The sequence below is a fragment of the Carlito syrichta genome, unplaced genomic scaffold, assembly GCF_000164805.1.
Source record: "Carlito syrichta isolate Samal-C Ts95f unplaced genomic scaffold, Tarsius_syrichta-2.0.1 Scaffold294983, whole genome shotgun sequence".
NCBI classification, from domain to species: domain Eukaryota; kingdom Metazoa; phylum Chordata; class Mammalia; order Primates; family Tarsiidae; genus Carlito; species Carlito syrichta.
The window spans coordinates 257,821-274,257 of NW_007239079.1; the positions used below are offsets into that span (position 1 = coordinate 257,821).

At 37.7% G+C, this 16,437-nt stretch overlaps 1 protein-coding gene across 2 annotated transcripts in view; it reads right to left on the reverse strand.

Annotated features, from left to right (window-relative positions):
* Positions 1–16,437, reverse strand: part of TARBP1 (TAR (HIV-1) RNA binding protein 1) — an 85,996-nt gene that overhangs the window by 34,394 nt on the left and 35,165 nt on the right. For both annotated transcript variants that reach the window (XM_021710621.1, XM_021710622.1), the window contains 9 exons: positions 13,180–13,277; positions 9,427–9,588; positions 6,955–7,142; positions 6,275–6,536; positions 5,996–6,184; positions 4,714–4,904; positions 4,462–4,533; positions 3,667–3,787; positions 250–360 (listed from right to left, as the gene is read on the reverse strand). In XM_021710621.1, the coding sequence (XP_021566296.1) occupies positions 250–360; positions 3,667–3,787; positions 4,462–4,533; positions 4,714–4,904; positions 5,996–6,184; positions 6,275–6,536; positions 6,955–7,142; positions 9,427–9,588; positions 13,180–13,277 (1,394 nt within the window). The remainder of the gene's footprint in view (positions 1–249; positions 361–3,666; positions 3,788–4,461; positions 4,534–4,713; positions 4,905–5,995; positions 6,185–6,274; positions 6,537–6,954; positions 7,143–9,426; positions 9,589–13,179; positions 13,278–16,437) is intronic.

The following is a 16,437-nucleotide window of genomic DNA, read 5'->3' on the forward strand; positions in this document are numbered from 1 at the left end:
AAAAAAAAAAAGAAAATACAAAAGGGAAAAAATATGAAATGAGGTTACGTAAACCAGCTTCCAATTTATTTCTACAGTAACTAATTACCTTGCTATTGTCTATTAATAAAATCTCCTGAATAATTTCTCTTTTCAAAAGCTGAAGTATAAATTTTTAAACATTTCATTTTTAATTTTAAAATAGCACACAGTTTCTAGTTTATTTGTATGAAATATACTTAAAAGGTACAAATATAATAAATGTTATACCTGATCAAATCTGGTGAAAAGTACAAGCAGAGTCTGCCATATTCGGTTTTTCACTCTGTGTTGTAAAGAATTCACATAGTAGCGAATTTTGGACTTAGATACCAATTCATCCTGGAGAGAAGAGGGGAAGAGATCAATACTAAATTACCTACTGAATTTGCGACTAATGAAAAAAATTAATGACAACTTCAAATAAAAAAGGCTTAAATTGGACAGAGGGGTATTCTGTCCCCGCAAAAGCAGTCAGGAAAATAAACATAAAAAATAAAAAAATAAAAAACAAGGAAGGACATTTAAAAATCTCCTTTCAAAATACTGAACTTACTTGCTTTTTGGTTTAACTTATCTGCCTTTCACATCAGAAAAGGAACCACAAAACTGGGAGATATGGGTCACAGGGTCAAGAAGAGACTGAGATAGCTGACATATACTACCATGCGCCATATAGGCATTTTCCATTTTGAGCTTCTTTACATTATTCACTTTTGGAATAACAGTATCTGCAATTATGATGCAAACACCACTGAGACAGAGCCACCCCAGTACATGAGACAGCGCAAGGCCATCTCCAGACACAAGAAAAGGGCAGCACTAAGCCTTTTCACCTTAACAGAGAGCTCACTCTGGCTGTAAATGGTCTTTGTTCCTAAATTCAGTCAACTTCCAGGTTTACTTTTGTTACCATAACTATAGTGCTTTAGCTAGGAAGCCAAGATTGCATTGAAGACTGTGGTAACATTTTCAAAAGTCTTCCAGGTGAAAAGTCATTTACCACCTCCAGAACCATTTTTACATCAGGCTTATTGTAACTTCTCCATGGTCTTTCTTCTACCATAATCTCATTCTATACACTTGACTGTGTACAAAATTTCATGATGATAGCTAAATATTTTATTTTATAAATTTTATTTTATTTTAGGGAGGTAGGGTACAAGCAAGGATCAACTCACAAGTAGGCTGCATGCAGATGAAGTCTGAGCCTCCAACTGGCCCTCACTCTCCCTAGCACAGGACAAGGTACCCTTTGTGTTGTTACATGCTCCCCTCCCTACCTCCAAATTAATACAGAGTTTAATGACTCCTGACAAGGATAAAATCTCATGATCTCCTCTATTATCATTATTTCTTTTGAAAAGTTTTCTTTTGATATAGGTATCTTAAGTTTCATGTACTGCTCAACTGCAAGGCAATTAAATGAAATCACTAGGATAGATCACTCATGCCTTCAGAAGAAGTATCTTCACATCAATAAACCTGCCATTAGGACCTCAGCAAGTCACTGTCCTCACTTGTAAGCGTTCAGATTTCCTTTTCAGCTCAAAATCTTCTGTCCTTTTATTTGTTCCACTCCATGTGCTCCTTTACTAAACAATATCTTTCTTTTCTCTACTTGTCTATTAGCCTCCTTAGTTTCATGAGCCCCTGTTCCAACTCACACCCCAACAATAAGCTCTACAGTATCTTCAACAGCATAAGCAGTTCCTTTTACTACAACCACAAAGCTATTTGCAAATTCCCTACTGCTGAACCAACTCAGCTGTCTTAAATTCTCTGATCCTTCTTTCAAGTTCCCAGACACTACTGAAGAAAAGAAAAATCTGCTGCAACTGACTTCATTAAAAATATGCATTCTGGCTGTAGCTAGGCCTGCATTACCGCTAGACCAGCAGCTCCTAAACTCTTCACTGTGAGAGATTATTAGAGCAGATTGCTGGGCTCCACCCCCAAAGCGTCTGATTCAGTAGCTGGGGGTAGGACCTAGGAATATGCAGTTCTTACAAGGTCCCCAGGAGCACTGATGCTGGTCCAGAAAACATGTTTTACAAACCACTGTGCTAGATAATCATTTTGTTTTTTCCAGTCTGTTTTCAAAAGCAGTTGCACCATTCTATATTCTTACCCAGCAACATATGAGGGTTCCAGTTTCTCTGTATCCTTACCAACACTGAATATTTCGCTTGTTTTCCTTAATAGTCGTCCCAATGGGTAAGAGTAGCTAGTAAAAGATTTTGCCTGTGTGATTACCTACTGCTGGCCTCTCCATAATTAACATTTCCCCCTCTACTGGATCATTTCCTTTAACACACAGACAAGCACTGATTATCTCCAATCTTTAAAACGTCTCTTTCGTGATCCCATGTGTCCCTCCAGGAGCCACCCCTTTACTCCCTCTTCTTCAAAGCAAACTCCCAAGTGTGCCTATACTCACTGTCTCCACTCACTGAGCTCTCATTTACTTCTCAACCTGTTCTACTTAGGTTCTCATTCCACCATTTCTCCAAATTGCTGTTTGTCCAGGTAACCAATGGCAGCCAAATCTCATGGCCAATCAGCAGCCTCCTTTTCCTCCGTGAAGTACTGTCTTTCCTCCCTTGCCTCAGGACACAGCCTCTCCTGGTGTCCTCCTGCTGTACTGTCAAGTGACCTGACCAGAGAGGGCCTCCCTCAGGTCCTATTTAAATAACTAAATATATATTATAACACGTATTTGTATTCTATCTGGTAGACTATCCAGCTCCCACCATTTTAAATTTCCACTCATCCTTAGAAACCAACAAAATACCATTTTCTCTGAGACATCTCCCCTGACTCCAACAGTGCAGGGGCGGGAATTTTTGCAATAAAAAATATTTCCGAGCTTTTATATTTAAAAAGTTGATCGGCCTCCTGCAGGAAATAAAAGTATGATGAACACTCCTATTTCAATGCAGGTGGCTTAAGTGGGTTCCAAGCATCCAAACCAAGTGAGAAAGCAGACCGAGCATTCCATTCATCTCAGCCTCAAATTCCACCCTTCAAGACTGAAAAGAGCAGAGCGTTATACTTGACTTCATCCCTTTCCATCTTCTCCCCAGACTTAATGACACCTGTTCTTCAGCTACTGCAATGTTCATTTAGAAATGATTTAGCAGGCTCAAAAAAAACCTAACTGCATTTTTTTCTGAATTAATAGGAAATTTTCATTAATCTTAGACACACACCACAAATCCAGAACTGCAAATAACAATGTATTACATTAGAAACACATCCTGAGGTAATCTTTCATGGACTCTCAAATCACAGCAATCAATTCCAAACATTATGCCACTTTCTAAATGTTTACCTTTTAACTTGTTTTCTTACATAAAACATTGTATGAATATAGCACTGTAAAGATAACTGGTTTCAACTGGTACTGGAAAATACACAGCATGAAGTATAGATGGTATAAGAAAAACATTATCATCAGTATTCTCAAACCAAACTTGAGCTATACAATTAATTACTAATCAAGATTTAGCTAAAAACATAAAACATAATGTCGTTTTCTTCTGATAAAAAAAAATTTAGAAATACACATTCTAGCAACATAAAGGGCAAATGTTGGACTTTGACTTGTTAAAAACAAAATTTTAAAGTAAAATAAAGCATATTTACTTTATCTAATAGCTTGATTGCAAGATCCTCCATGAATAACTTATGGGACATATTTGAGTCATCTAATACACACAGGAATTTGACAGCACATATTCTCACATAATGGTCTTCTCTTTTAGTACTAAAAATATTAAATGATAAACCATGTTAATACATTTTGAAAATCAAAATATCAAATATTAGTTTCAAATATCATAACAAATAGCAAAACCTCCCAAAGTTTTCTAAAATTAAGTAGGTACATATTTACTGATAATACTTTTAAATTTAGGATAAATAGCAGAAGAAAACAAATGGTTGTATTAAAAATTTTTTTGAGTCAGAATCTCATGTCACCCAGGGTGGAGTAAAGTGCAGGCTCATGGCCACATCAGCCTTGACCTGCTGAACTTAGGCGACCCTTCTGCCTCAGCCTTTCAAGTAGCTGGAACTACAGGCGTGTGCCATGACCCCTGGCTAATTTTTTTATTTATTATAGAGATGAGGTCTCACCAAGTTGCCCAGGCTGGTCTTGAACCTCTGGGCTCGGGCAATCCTCTTGCCTCTGCCTTACAAAGTGCTGGGATTACAGGTATGAGCCATCACACCCGGCCAAAAGTTTATCCAATTTTAGTAAATAGTTAAAAATGTGAAGGAAATATATTAGCAAGGGAATATAACTTCTACTATACTTTTAGAAGGTACATCCACTATCTTATAACATTTATTAAGTTTAAAAAATGCAGAATGTCTGTCTTATGATGTCAAATCTTGAATGTTTCATTTATGTCAAGATAGAAAATCTACCACACTTACTTTTCCAAAATGACATTTGCTGCACAGTCATGTCCAAGGTTTTCTATGAAGGTCTGCACATCCTGAATAAGTCTTTCCATACAAAAAGTTTGATAAAGAACAAACAAGTTTTAAATAGGAAAAATATTAAAGCACTAAAGTTAACTCATAATTTACATTCCTCTAATTGAAAGCCTCAAAACAAAGACATAATTCTACCCAAGTAGGTACTTAGTACAAGTTGCGACCAGTTGAAATAATAGCATCTTTTACCTTTGATCACGCCTAAACACAGTTCCAAATATACAAGCCTCAAGGACAAGTTCAGTATAATTTTTAGCACTTGATAAAGATCCTTGGGACACGTCTGAAGCAGACACCATCCAAGTCTGGCAGCAGTAACTTATCAATGTATTGAAGACTCCGGTTTTTATAGCAGACATTTCAATTATCTTGTACATAATCTGAAATGAAACACAACAATCATTTTATCCTCTGACCAATTTAGTTTTAAAAAATTTAGTGTTCCTAAAAACTGTTATTTGAATGGTTTCAAATGACAGTTTTAACCAACCATGAATAGTTTAAACACTTTAAAATTCTTTATTTTTAGAATAATTTTGTAAGATGATTAATAATCACTCTTAATTTTATCATCTCTCAATAATAAAAATAAAAGAATTTACTGGTAGTAATATTCATCCAGAGCTCTTCAAGAGAAACAACTGCTCACAGTCGTAAAATGAAAGGCCAAAAAACACCTCAGCCTGTACATTTTCAGTGTCCCTTGCATTTTGTCAGCGGCCTCCCATTGCCTGAGGCAGCATAGACTACTGTCCCTAAGTATGTACTGTGGGACAGAGAAGGACCAAGAGGCAGCACAGGGCAGCAAGGTAATACAGGGATTTTACTCTCTCCTTTCCCCTTGGATCAGGTGGTAGACCTGCATTCCCAGACAATACGGAATTCCACCTTGCTGTGTTCCCTACTGCATCAGTGGCTACAAATGAAAATGCCTTCAGAAGGCAGCAAGAATTTTTGATAACGGTTATATTCAAATATTTCTCTACATAATAAAACCCTAGCCTAAATGCAGTGACAAACGGTGTCTGATATTTGCCTCCAGGAAAAATAGGACTGACGGTGCCAAGAGCATGCTAGCTCCTGCTCAGCTCCAGACGAACGGTTAGATTTGCATGTAGGAATGGCAATGATGGCAAGTGATCTAGTTTTCCAAGAGAGGAGAAATCCAGATTTTCATGCAGATTTCCCAATTTTTAGAAGTTGCTAACTAATTCGAAATTTTAAACACTGTATGAAAGAACCAAATAAAATATGTCTGTAAGGCAGATGTGGCTCTGGGTTACCATCTAGCACATTCTCTTCAACATCTGACAGGTTTTCTCAATCTTATTCATGGCATTTACAAAGGTCCAAAAAGATTTGTTAATTGAATGACTAAAGAACAATAAATCTAATACCTAGCTACAAACATAACTTTCATCTTCTTCAATTGCTGAAGGTGACACACACAGTAAAAAGAAAAGAAAGTTACCTCTTTTATTTTTAAATATGCCTGGCCCTTCATTTTTGCAGCAATGGTAAGAACTTTGTTATCAAAAACAAGTTGAACGAAAGCTTTTAAATTAGGCCAGAATATCAGCTGAGTGTTGCTTAATGAAGATATAATTTTCCAAGCCATGTCAAAAGACTCTATGCAGAGAGATTCAGAGGAGCTCAGAAGCTGGTAGGGAAAAAAAAAAATACTCATTTAATTTCAGAAACTGTGTTTTTTCTGCATTTATTCTTCATTTCATGTTTCACTATATCTCACCTTGGGAACCAAAATTTTCATGCAACGGAACACTGGTAAAACTTGATCAGAAGGAAGAATTGTGAGGGCTTCTAGTGCAGACTGCAAAGTCCTTACTGGCATTTGGACAGCAGGCAGAAAGAGTTCCCGAATTTCGTTTTCTGTGGTTGGTATAAGGGTGTGATATTTTTTCAACAGGAAGGAGAGGCACACCCACTGATCATGAATATACTGTGCAACTATTTTCCCCCATCCTTGGGAAGATGATGATTCTTCAAAAAAACTGAAATAAAAAATACAGTTACTATGCCATACTCCCTGATTTTATCTCCATTTCTCTTGCAGGTAGCACACTGTCTTTAAGGGGGAAAACAGATGTTAACGGTCGTTCTCAAATATCCTATCTGCCCAAAAAAAACAAGGAAGCCCCATAAACTTCCATTTTTTAACTTCCCTGAAAGTGAGTACTTATACTCACTTTAAATAATTACCGAAAACTAAATGCAGAAAAGTTGAAAAGTTTGCAGACTTTCAGCAAGAGAGACAAATAATGATAATACATTCTCACCCTGAATGGAGTCCCAACTCCAAAATCCTGTAACTCTACAAGAAATACTGGACGATCCCTAATTACCTCATTGACAACAACAAAAGTGTATTGTTAAACCTGTAACCTGCTGCACTTTTAGGTGTGAGCTTACCTGTTTTGCTGCTCTGTGTGGGGCTTCTGCAGTGTCTGATTGAGTGGAAGAGAGGAGAGGAATCCTTCCATGGGTCCAGCTTCAAGAGAATCCAGCTGCAGTTCAGGTTTCTGGTCAGTGGCCTCACACACCGTAGCCAAGGCAGCCATACTAACTACTCTCTGAATCTGACTCCCAAGTGTTGGTTCCTGAGGAGGAAACCCACCACCTTTTATTGAACATCAGCAAGTCTTCATCAGTAAAGACCTGTGCTGCCAATCTATAGAACTCTCTGGCCTTCCTTTGCCCTCTTCCTGCTTCTGAACAACAGAGAAATAAAAGAAAATCCAATATACATTATTTAGTTGTGCTAGTTCTCTATAGACTGGCAGTGAACTAATGTGAAGTAGCAATAAGAACTCAGCAAATCAAATTAAGAAGATAATTAAGAAGACCTAACATATGACAGACCAGGTACACCCAGAATCCAAAGCTGTATGTGAAGAAGTACTTCTCAATCTTTTTCCTACTCACATACACATGTGAATACAACATTCCCATACGTGAGTCTTATTTTAACTGTATGCTGAAACATGTTTTTTAAATAAAGGTTCCAAACTACAAATAATTCCTTCAATCAGCTGGGCATGGTAGTAATCCCAGGACTTTGGGAAGCTGATGTGGAAGGACTGCTAGAGCCTAGGTGTTCGAGACCAGCCTAGGCAACATAATGCAACTCTCATCTCTCTCTTAAAAAAAAGAAAGAAAAAAGAAAAAAAAGCCAGACCCGAGAACCACATAGCCTAGGTCTAAATCCTGGCTCTGTACTATGACCTCTGTAAGTATGGACTTACTATGCCTTAGTTTTCTCATTTATAAAATGGGGACAGTAATAGAATCTACTTCACAGAATTATTGTAAAAATTAAATAAATGGGTTAGTTCACGTAAAACACTTGGAACTCTACATGTGGGAACAAAAAGGAGCATAACCAAAGCAGCCTGGGTTTACACTGAGAGAGAAAATCAACCATCTCTAACCAAGCTAAGAGTACAAGCAAGAACTTAGACATAGAAAACAACTGTATTGACAGATCACAGCAATCCTCTCAAATACAGCCAGTCAGTAATCTATCAGAAAGGAACCTTCTACTTCTTATTCTTTACCCCACTCACACTCCAAAAGTAAATCAACTATCTCTTCAGATAAATTTTATACATCAACACGACCAACAAATGAAATAAAGTTTCGTGTTACCTTTGAGCCAACCTGAAAGTAATTCAGTGAATTACTAAAGAAAGCCAATTTTTAAGAATAAGAATTACTGTGGAATAGTTACATGATTTTGTCTTTCATAACCCTAACTGATAATAGGTCTAGACAGAATGCTGAAACAGTAATTATCTTCTTTATTGTTTCCTTTTAGGATATAAAAATTAAAGTATTACAGCGATCAAGTAGCTTCTCTGTTTTTATTCCTGACCCAGACTAGACTACTATTCACTCCAACCTTATTACTTGCCACTTGTTAAGTGAAAACAGCTGACGTTTATCGATGACTTTCCGTGTGTCAAGCACTGTTCTATACATTTAGCACGTATTAGCGCACTTTAATTCCTTCCCTCATCGACTCTACGATCCCTATTTTGCAGGAGCAGTAAATAAGGCACAGAGAGGTTAAGTAATTTCTTCAAGGCCACACAGTTTAGCAAGGATAAAGCCAGGATTCAAGCCCAGTAAGTCTAACTCCAAAGCCTGTGCTCATCATCACTATGCCTTCTTGTGTTATATTTTAAAAATGCCTTCAGGTATTAAAATCTAGTAGAGGAGATTTATGTGCATAAATTACCCCCAAACCAAGAAAGATGGAAATACACACTGTAATGGAGGCATAAAGAGCAACAAAAAAAGAAGAAAAGAGTGACACAATAATCCACGAAGAGCTCCAAGGGAAAAAAGATTCCAGAAGGGCCGTGAAGGAAGGACCAGATACTGAGCAGCGCAGACTGGAGCAGGCACCCTCTGTGGAGGGACAGACTGAACGACAACCCCAATGAGGAAGACGTTACATGTGCTTGTGATCTGTGAAACTCCAAGGTTTCCTAGAGTGGCTGCAGGACAGGAGCACTGTGGGAAGGAGGAAGAAAGGCAGTGGAGGGGTAGGCTGGAAAGGGAGGGGGGAAGTCCAGCATGAAGGGCTCTAATGATAGGCTGACTACAGTGTCCTTCACCGGACATGTCTGGGCAAAAGACCTAGCACAGGTCCACTGTCTGTATCTCAGTGATTTTAAGACTGAAGTTACCATGCCTGTTATATGTTTAATATTATGTCAGGAGTACCAATCGCAATCACATCTTATTACCAGAAGGTACTATTTTAAGAACTGAATTTTAACAAATGCTTTTTATGATATCAAAATAGTATAACAAGTAAATGTGCATTCCACATGTCTTACTCAACATTACTACAAATGTGGAATCAAAGGGGCTCACCTGTCCACCATTCATCTCTTGAAGATGCCGAATGGATGCATTTTTCAAAGGAGAAATAACCCTCCAAATGGGGTTACTCCTTGTCCACCCAACCTTCAAATGGAGGTTTATGAGTTCAGTTAACACCATCAGGTATAAATGGCAACGATCCAGATCTGAAACCTAAGACAAACATGAAAACACTTAATGGTACAAGCAAGGTCCATGATCCTCACAAAACTAAAAGCATTCAGGGAGGAAATAAATTAGTTTATTTTAAAGTACTAAAACAAGACACTGATGAGAGAAAAAGTCCTTTTCTCCAAGCAGCCTTCCACAATTTCCCATGCAAAGCCAAAAACCTGCTTCTCTGTGCCGGCACTGTGACTTTGCATCCAGCACAATTCTTTCACAATTGAGTCATCTGTCTCCCCAGCTAGACTATGAGACCTTGGATGGCAGAAATGATGTTCTACCAATTCTTACATGCCAGGGCTAGCACATCATAAATAATAACAGCAACTATTATAGCAATTACCAATTCCTTTGTTTACAGTCAGTTCTCACAAAGAAGATCCCCATCCCACTTTCATAAGAAAACTAAGTTTCAGAGAGGCAACCAATTTGCTCAATATCTAAGAGCTACTAAGTGGGAGAAACAGTACTAAACACAGGTCTTCTTGACTCATAAACCCAGGCAGAAATGGGTTCAATCCAGTTCTACCATTTGCTAGCTTTGTGACATAGGACAAGTTAATTCATCTCTTTAGGTCTCAGATTCCTCATCTATAAATTGAACATAGCAATATCTATCCATCATAGGATTTCTGAGAGAACTGAGTATGATAAATGATAAATGGAACAAAGTGTGGCATTAGTTATTATCACCGACTACTATATCAATATATTATTATTATTCCATAGGGGGCCTCCTACAGTACACAGAAAGCACTTGGGAGCAACTCTAATCAGTTTTTACTTGGTAACCACTATATGCCAGGTACTTTGCCAGGTGCTAGAATACACTGCAAACAGAAATTAACAATTACTAGACCTGAAATGGATTGAACAGTGGGGTGAGAATGAGGGATAAAGGTACTAGGGAAGATTCCCACGTTTGTGGCATGAGAAACAGTTGGATGGTGGTACACTCATTGAGATGGGAACCGAAGAACCTCCCACAAGAGTAACGATAAACGTTTCAGTTTTGACTATGGCATAGGTGTGAGAAATTTAACTCTTTATCATATGGCAATGGACTGAAGGTGTTAAACTCAAAAGAGTAATCTGAGGTGGGGAAAGACACTTGAGGATCCCTGGCAGAATTGAAGCTGGGACTGCAGATGAGATCGTTAAGAAAGACTGGAGAAAGAATGAGAAAAGAAAGGGTCAGGGTGAAACTTTAAAGAGCTCTGACTTCAAAAGCTAGAGAATAAAGGACATTAGAAGAATGCAAATAATGGCCAGAATGATGGGAGAGTAAGGGGAAGACAGGATGATGTCATAGCAGTTAAGCAGCTTTTCAAGAGTGTTCACTCTTGAAATTGGAACCTGGTCAACAGTGTCCACTGGAACCAAGGAATCAATGAAAATATGATTTGGAAAGTATCCACTAGGTTTATGACAAAGGAGTCACTGACAACTTCAGCAAGAACCATTTCTGTGCTACAACAGACAAAAGCCAAATTAGGATGGAATTGAGAAGTCTGCTTATAGATGAGCTTAACAAAGAAAGGAAGTTGGGTGCTGGAAAGAAACATGAAATTGAGAGAGGGTTCTTTTAGAATGAGGGACTCTTAAGCCTGTTTAAATGCTCATAAAAAGAATTCAGGTGGAAAGAAGAGGACGAAAACATAAGAAAGAAGATAATCCACAGTGTAAAGTCCTTAAAAGTCCTTCAGAAAATGGAAGAGGATGAAATCCAAACTGCCTTACTGCAACAAAGTAGAGAGGGAGGATGAATTCAGGTGTGTGTGAGGGTGGGTGTAGAAGGCAAGTCCATTCATTTGACAACTTGAAATTTAGGGCATTCCATTATGACAACCACTAATTTCTCTGTGAACTAAGAAGTGAGGTAGCAGTGTAGGGAGCCAGCCCGCACTGCAAAGGTGGCGGTTCATATCTCTTTCCAATCTGGGGCCTGTTGGTAGCTTGAGATCAGCCATGGAAATCAGTAAATACTACAAATGAGGCTCTTTCCCTCCCTAGTGACCCAGTCATTAAACACTGATAAGCACACTGCTAAGATGGGGAAAGCGGGTGAAGAGATTTTATTAAACTCTAAGCTACCAAACAAATGTACTTAGCTGGAAATTGAAATACCTAATTTATTACACAGTGATTTTTCAAAATAACTTAAAACTATCATATATTGGACTTATTTTTTAAATCGTTGTATCCAAAAGATAAAACAACATTAAGCTTTCCCTTTCTTGAGCTACTTTTAGCTTCAAAATTCAAAAAAACAAATAACAATGGAGAGTCATTTTACTTCTTTTGTTTGAAAATTTCCCATAATAAAAAGGTAAAAATAATACTAAGGATAAGAAAGTGATATTGGAGCAAAACTTTTAAAAAGTTATGAAATTTACATATGTTAGAACTGCTAACAATTGACAAATGCATGATAAGAATTAAGGAAACTAAAGATAAATACTCCCCACTCCAAAGGGTTTTTTCTTTATATTTTCTTACCTTTCTATCATAAAAATCTCAAGTATTCAGTCTAATATCTGTCTTTTTATCATTTCACACCTGCTTAAGTTATCAAATGTACTTAATTGGGTATTCCAATAAAAGTTCTTATCACTTTATTAACAATCTAAGCATTGAAACTGCATCAATATTTGCCTCTAAGAAATTTCAAACATAAAAAATTAACAGACATTTCTATAAGAACTGATATTTTCAAAGTATTTTTAAAGAAGGAAAACTTTATCAATTCTTTTTAGATGTAATAAAAGAACAAATTATATGGAGTATAGAGACAGAGAAGACAGCTACATTTACAGAGCATCCTCTATTCTTAAAACCCAAACCATAACTGCATTTAAGAATCACTGATGGGGGCTGGGTGTGGTGGCTCATGCCTGTAATCCCAACATTTTGGAAGGCCAAGGTGGGAGGATCTCTTGAGCCCGGGCGTTCAAGACCAGCCTAGGCAACATAGTGAGACCTCATCATTACAAAAAACTTAGCTAGGTGTGGTGGTACACACCTGTACACACCAGCTAATCTGGAGGCTAAAGCAGAAAGATTGCCTGAGGCCAGGAGGTTGAGCTGTGATTGTGCCACTGCATTCCAGCCTGGGCAACAGAGCAGGATATAGACTCCTACTCAAAATAATAAATAAAAGAATCACTGACGGAGCTTTAACACACACACACCCCTATACCTAGATCCTATCTCAAGCCTGCTACAGCAGAATTTCTGGATATAAAGCCCAAATATGCATCAAATGTGTGGAATACTTCAAATATGTATCATTCAAACTCTCTAAACCCTGAGATGTAAAGGTATTACCTCCCTTTTGCAGGTGAGGGAACTGAGACTCAGAAAATCTATAACTTGACCAAAGTCACAGTTAATAATACAGATGGAATTGAAACTAGGAGATTTCAAAGTCTACATTTTGTTCTGCTTCTTCTAAGGTTGCTCCTTGAGAAAATTAATTTTTTTTAAATTTAATACAGTGACTGCCAGTTAGTGATCACTCAAAAATTGGTGAAAAGTATAAAAGAAATGAAAAAGAAAGTTACTCCAATGAATACTTACACTATTTAGCTCATTCATAGTAAGTCTTCTGAGAATAAATTCAGAAATGCTCTCTGTAGTAGACATGACAAAGTTCTGAAGAACAGTAAATACCTCATCTGTATGGGGAAAAAAAATGGGCAACTAAAATGATAGAAATTAAGTTCTCTGGTACAAAATACACCAGATAGTCTAGTAAAAGAAACACTTGCCAAAAATGAATTCCAATAACATAATCATTTATACCATGGGGAAATCTATAGTTAATTTTTAAAACTCACTTAGAAGTACCACTTTGGGGTAGGACAGAATGCATGGAGCAGCTATTTGGAAACTCTGAAGTGTAAAAAGCAACAGGCAGATTCAGAAAGAGGTTAACACTGAATTGAGTTTACTAATTTTCTTCCTTCTGGTCCTGCTATCAACTAGAACCAGATGCAGGAGTCATCAAAAACGTGGGCAGCAGAATGGGTCCAGCTTTCTGGTCAACAAATGAAAAGAACCTCAGGGAAGCAGACAGTGAGTATTGAGGAGGTTCCAGAGAAGAAAGAGTGCAGAAAAGTGGCCTTGGAAAAGTTTTTCTGAACTTTTGGGCTCACCCACAAGTGCATGTGCATAGATCTGATGCAAATGGGTACACATAGGCTTTTAAGATTGAACTATGGAAAGAGATCCCAGAGTGGTCACTGGATGGAACACAGGTGGCATGGGTCCAAAGAGCACTGAAAACAATTTGAAAACAAAACTTACAGTGGGACCAACACTCACAGAAGCTGGGTCAGAATATGAGGCCTGAACCTAACCAGGTTGATTGTCTGCTGAACAAAAATACCAACATTCTCTACAAAATGCAAACAAGATCCAGAGTCTCATAGCATAATATTCAAAATAGCTAAGATACAACCCCAAATTAATGGGCATATGAAGAATCCAAAAAAATTCAAGCTCACATGGAAAAAGGTAATCTACAGACAACACCACTGAGATGACAGATGTTAGAATAACATGACAAACACTTTAACACAGCTATTATTAAAATGCTTCAACAAACAACCAAAGATACTCTAGAAGCAAATGGAAAAACAGAAAGTCTCAGCAAAAAAAAAGAAGACACAGAGAAAAACAAAGTAGAAATTTTATAACTGAAAATAAAAAATTTACTGGATGGGGCCCAAAAGTAAGGAGAAGCAAGAGCAGAGTCAGTAAACTTGAAATAGATAAATATGAGCCGGGCTTGGTGGCTCAGCCTGTAATCCCACGCTCTGGGAGGCTGAGGTGAGTGGATGGCCTGAGCCCGCGGGTTCGAGACTTGCCTGGGCAAATTGGCGAGACCTCATCGCTACAATAAATAAAAAAAATTGGCCGTGGTGGCACGGGCCTGTAGTTCCAGCTACTTGGAAGGCTGAGGCAGACGGGATGCCTGAGCCCAGAAGGTCGAGGCTGCGATGACTGTGAGTGTGTCACTGCACTACAGCCTGGGCGACAGAATGAGACTCCAACTCAAAAAAAAAAAAAAATTAAAATTAAAAATAGTATTGATTTTACTATATATGGTGAATGATATTGGGTCCATCAATGATATGAAGTTTCCTTTCAAAATAGATATCCAGGCCAAGCTCGGTGGCTCAGCCTGTAATCCCGCGCTTTGGGAGGCCGAGGTGAATGGATCGCCTGAGCCTGCGGGTTTGAGACCCGCTTGGGCAACTTGGTGAGACCTCATCTCTACAATAAATCAAAAATCAGCCGGGCGTGGTAGCGCACGCCTGTAGTTCCAGCTACTCGGAAGGCTGAGGTGGAAGGATTGCCTGAGGCCAACAGGTCAAGGCTGCAGTGGCCAGGAGTGGCCACTGCACTCCAGGCTGGGCGACAGAGTGAGACTCCAACTCAAAAAAAAAAAAGATAAACATGAATAATGCAATCTGAACAGAGAGAAAAATGATTGAAAAAAGAAATGAATAGAACACCAAGGAACTCTGGGATAATAACAAAGACCTAATTTTATGCTATCAGAGTTCCAAAAGGAAAAGAGAAAGATTGTGGGTTGAAAAAAAATTTTTTTGAATAAAAAATGACTAAAGCTTTCCAAATCTGGAAAAGGGTATAAGCCTACAGATTTAAAAAGTTCAGAAATTTATGCTCAGACACATTACAACCAAACACTAAAAACTAAAAATGAAAAAAAAAAAATCATGAAAGCAGAGAAAAACGATATATTACTAAAGGAAGAACAATTTGAGTTTTCATGAGAAACCATGGAAGTCAGAAGCAAATGGAACATTTTTTAATTGCTAAAAGATAAGATCTATCAAACCAGAATTTTATATACAGCAAAAATATCCTTCAGAAGTGAGGTGAAATAAAGATATTCTCTGCTGAAGGAAAACTAAGAGGCTTCATTGCCAACAAATGTGTTCCAAGAGAAATGCTAAAGTAAGCTTCTTTCAAAAAAAAAAAAGGGATAGGATACCATAAGGAAATCCAGAATATCAGGAATGAAGGAAGAACAAAAGAAACCCAAGAACATCTAAGTATATGTAAGCTTTTTATAGAAAGCAGGCTCTTTTCTCTTGAACTCTTTAGTATTTGTTTGACGGATGAAAGCAAAAATTATAACACCAGTTGGGTTTTCAACAAATGTAAATATAAGACAAGCACCAAATGGGGGAGAGGTAAAGGGACCCATGAGGTTTCTATATTCACTTCAAGTAGTAAAATATTCATTCTAAACAGTCTGCAAAAAGGTAAGCATGTATACTGCAATCCTAAAGCAACTCTAAAAAATTACTTTGGACATTAGTCCAAACAAAACACAATAGATAAACTGAAACAGAACACAAAATAATGTTCACACTGCCCAAAGAAGTCAAAAGAAAGAAGAGAGATAAATGAAAAAGAGGTAATAAGCAGAATACAAAAAGTAAAATGACAGATCTAAATCCAAGCATACAAGTAATTACATTAAATACAAATAGTCTATACCAATTAAAAGACAGAGACCATCAGAATGGAAAAAAACCATGGCCCAAGTATATGCTGTCTATAAGAAATTCTCTTCAAATATAATGATCTAAGCAGAATAAGCATAAACAACTAGAAAAAATATATCATGCAAATTCTAATCAAAAGAAAATAAGAGCCGGGCTCGGTGGCTCAGCCTGTAATCCCGTGCCTTTGGAGGCTGAGGTGAGTGGACTGCCTGAGCCCGCGGGTTTGAGACCCTCCTGGGCAGCGAGACCTCATCTCTACAATAAATCAAAAATCAGCCGGGCATGGTAGCGC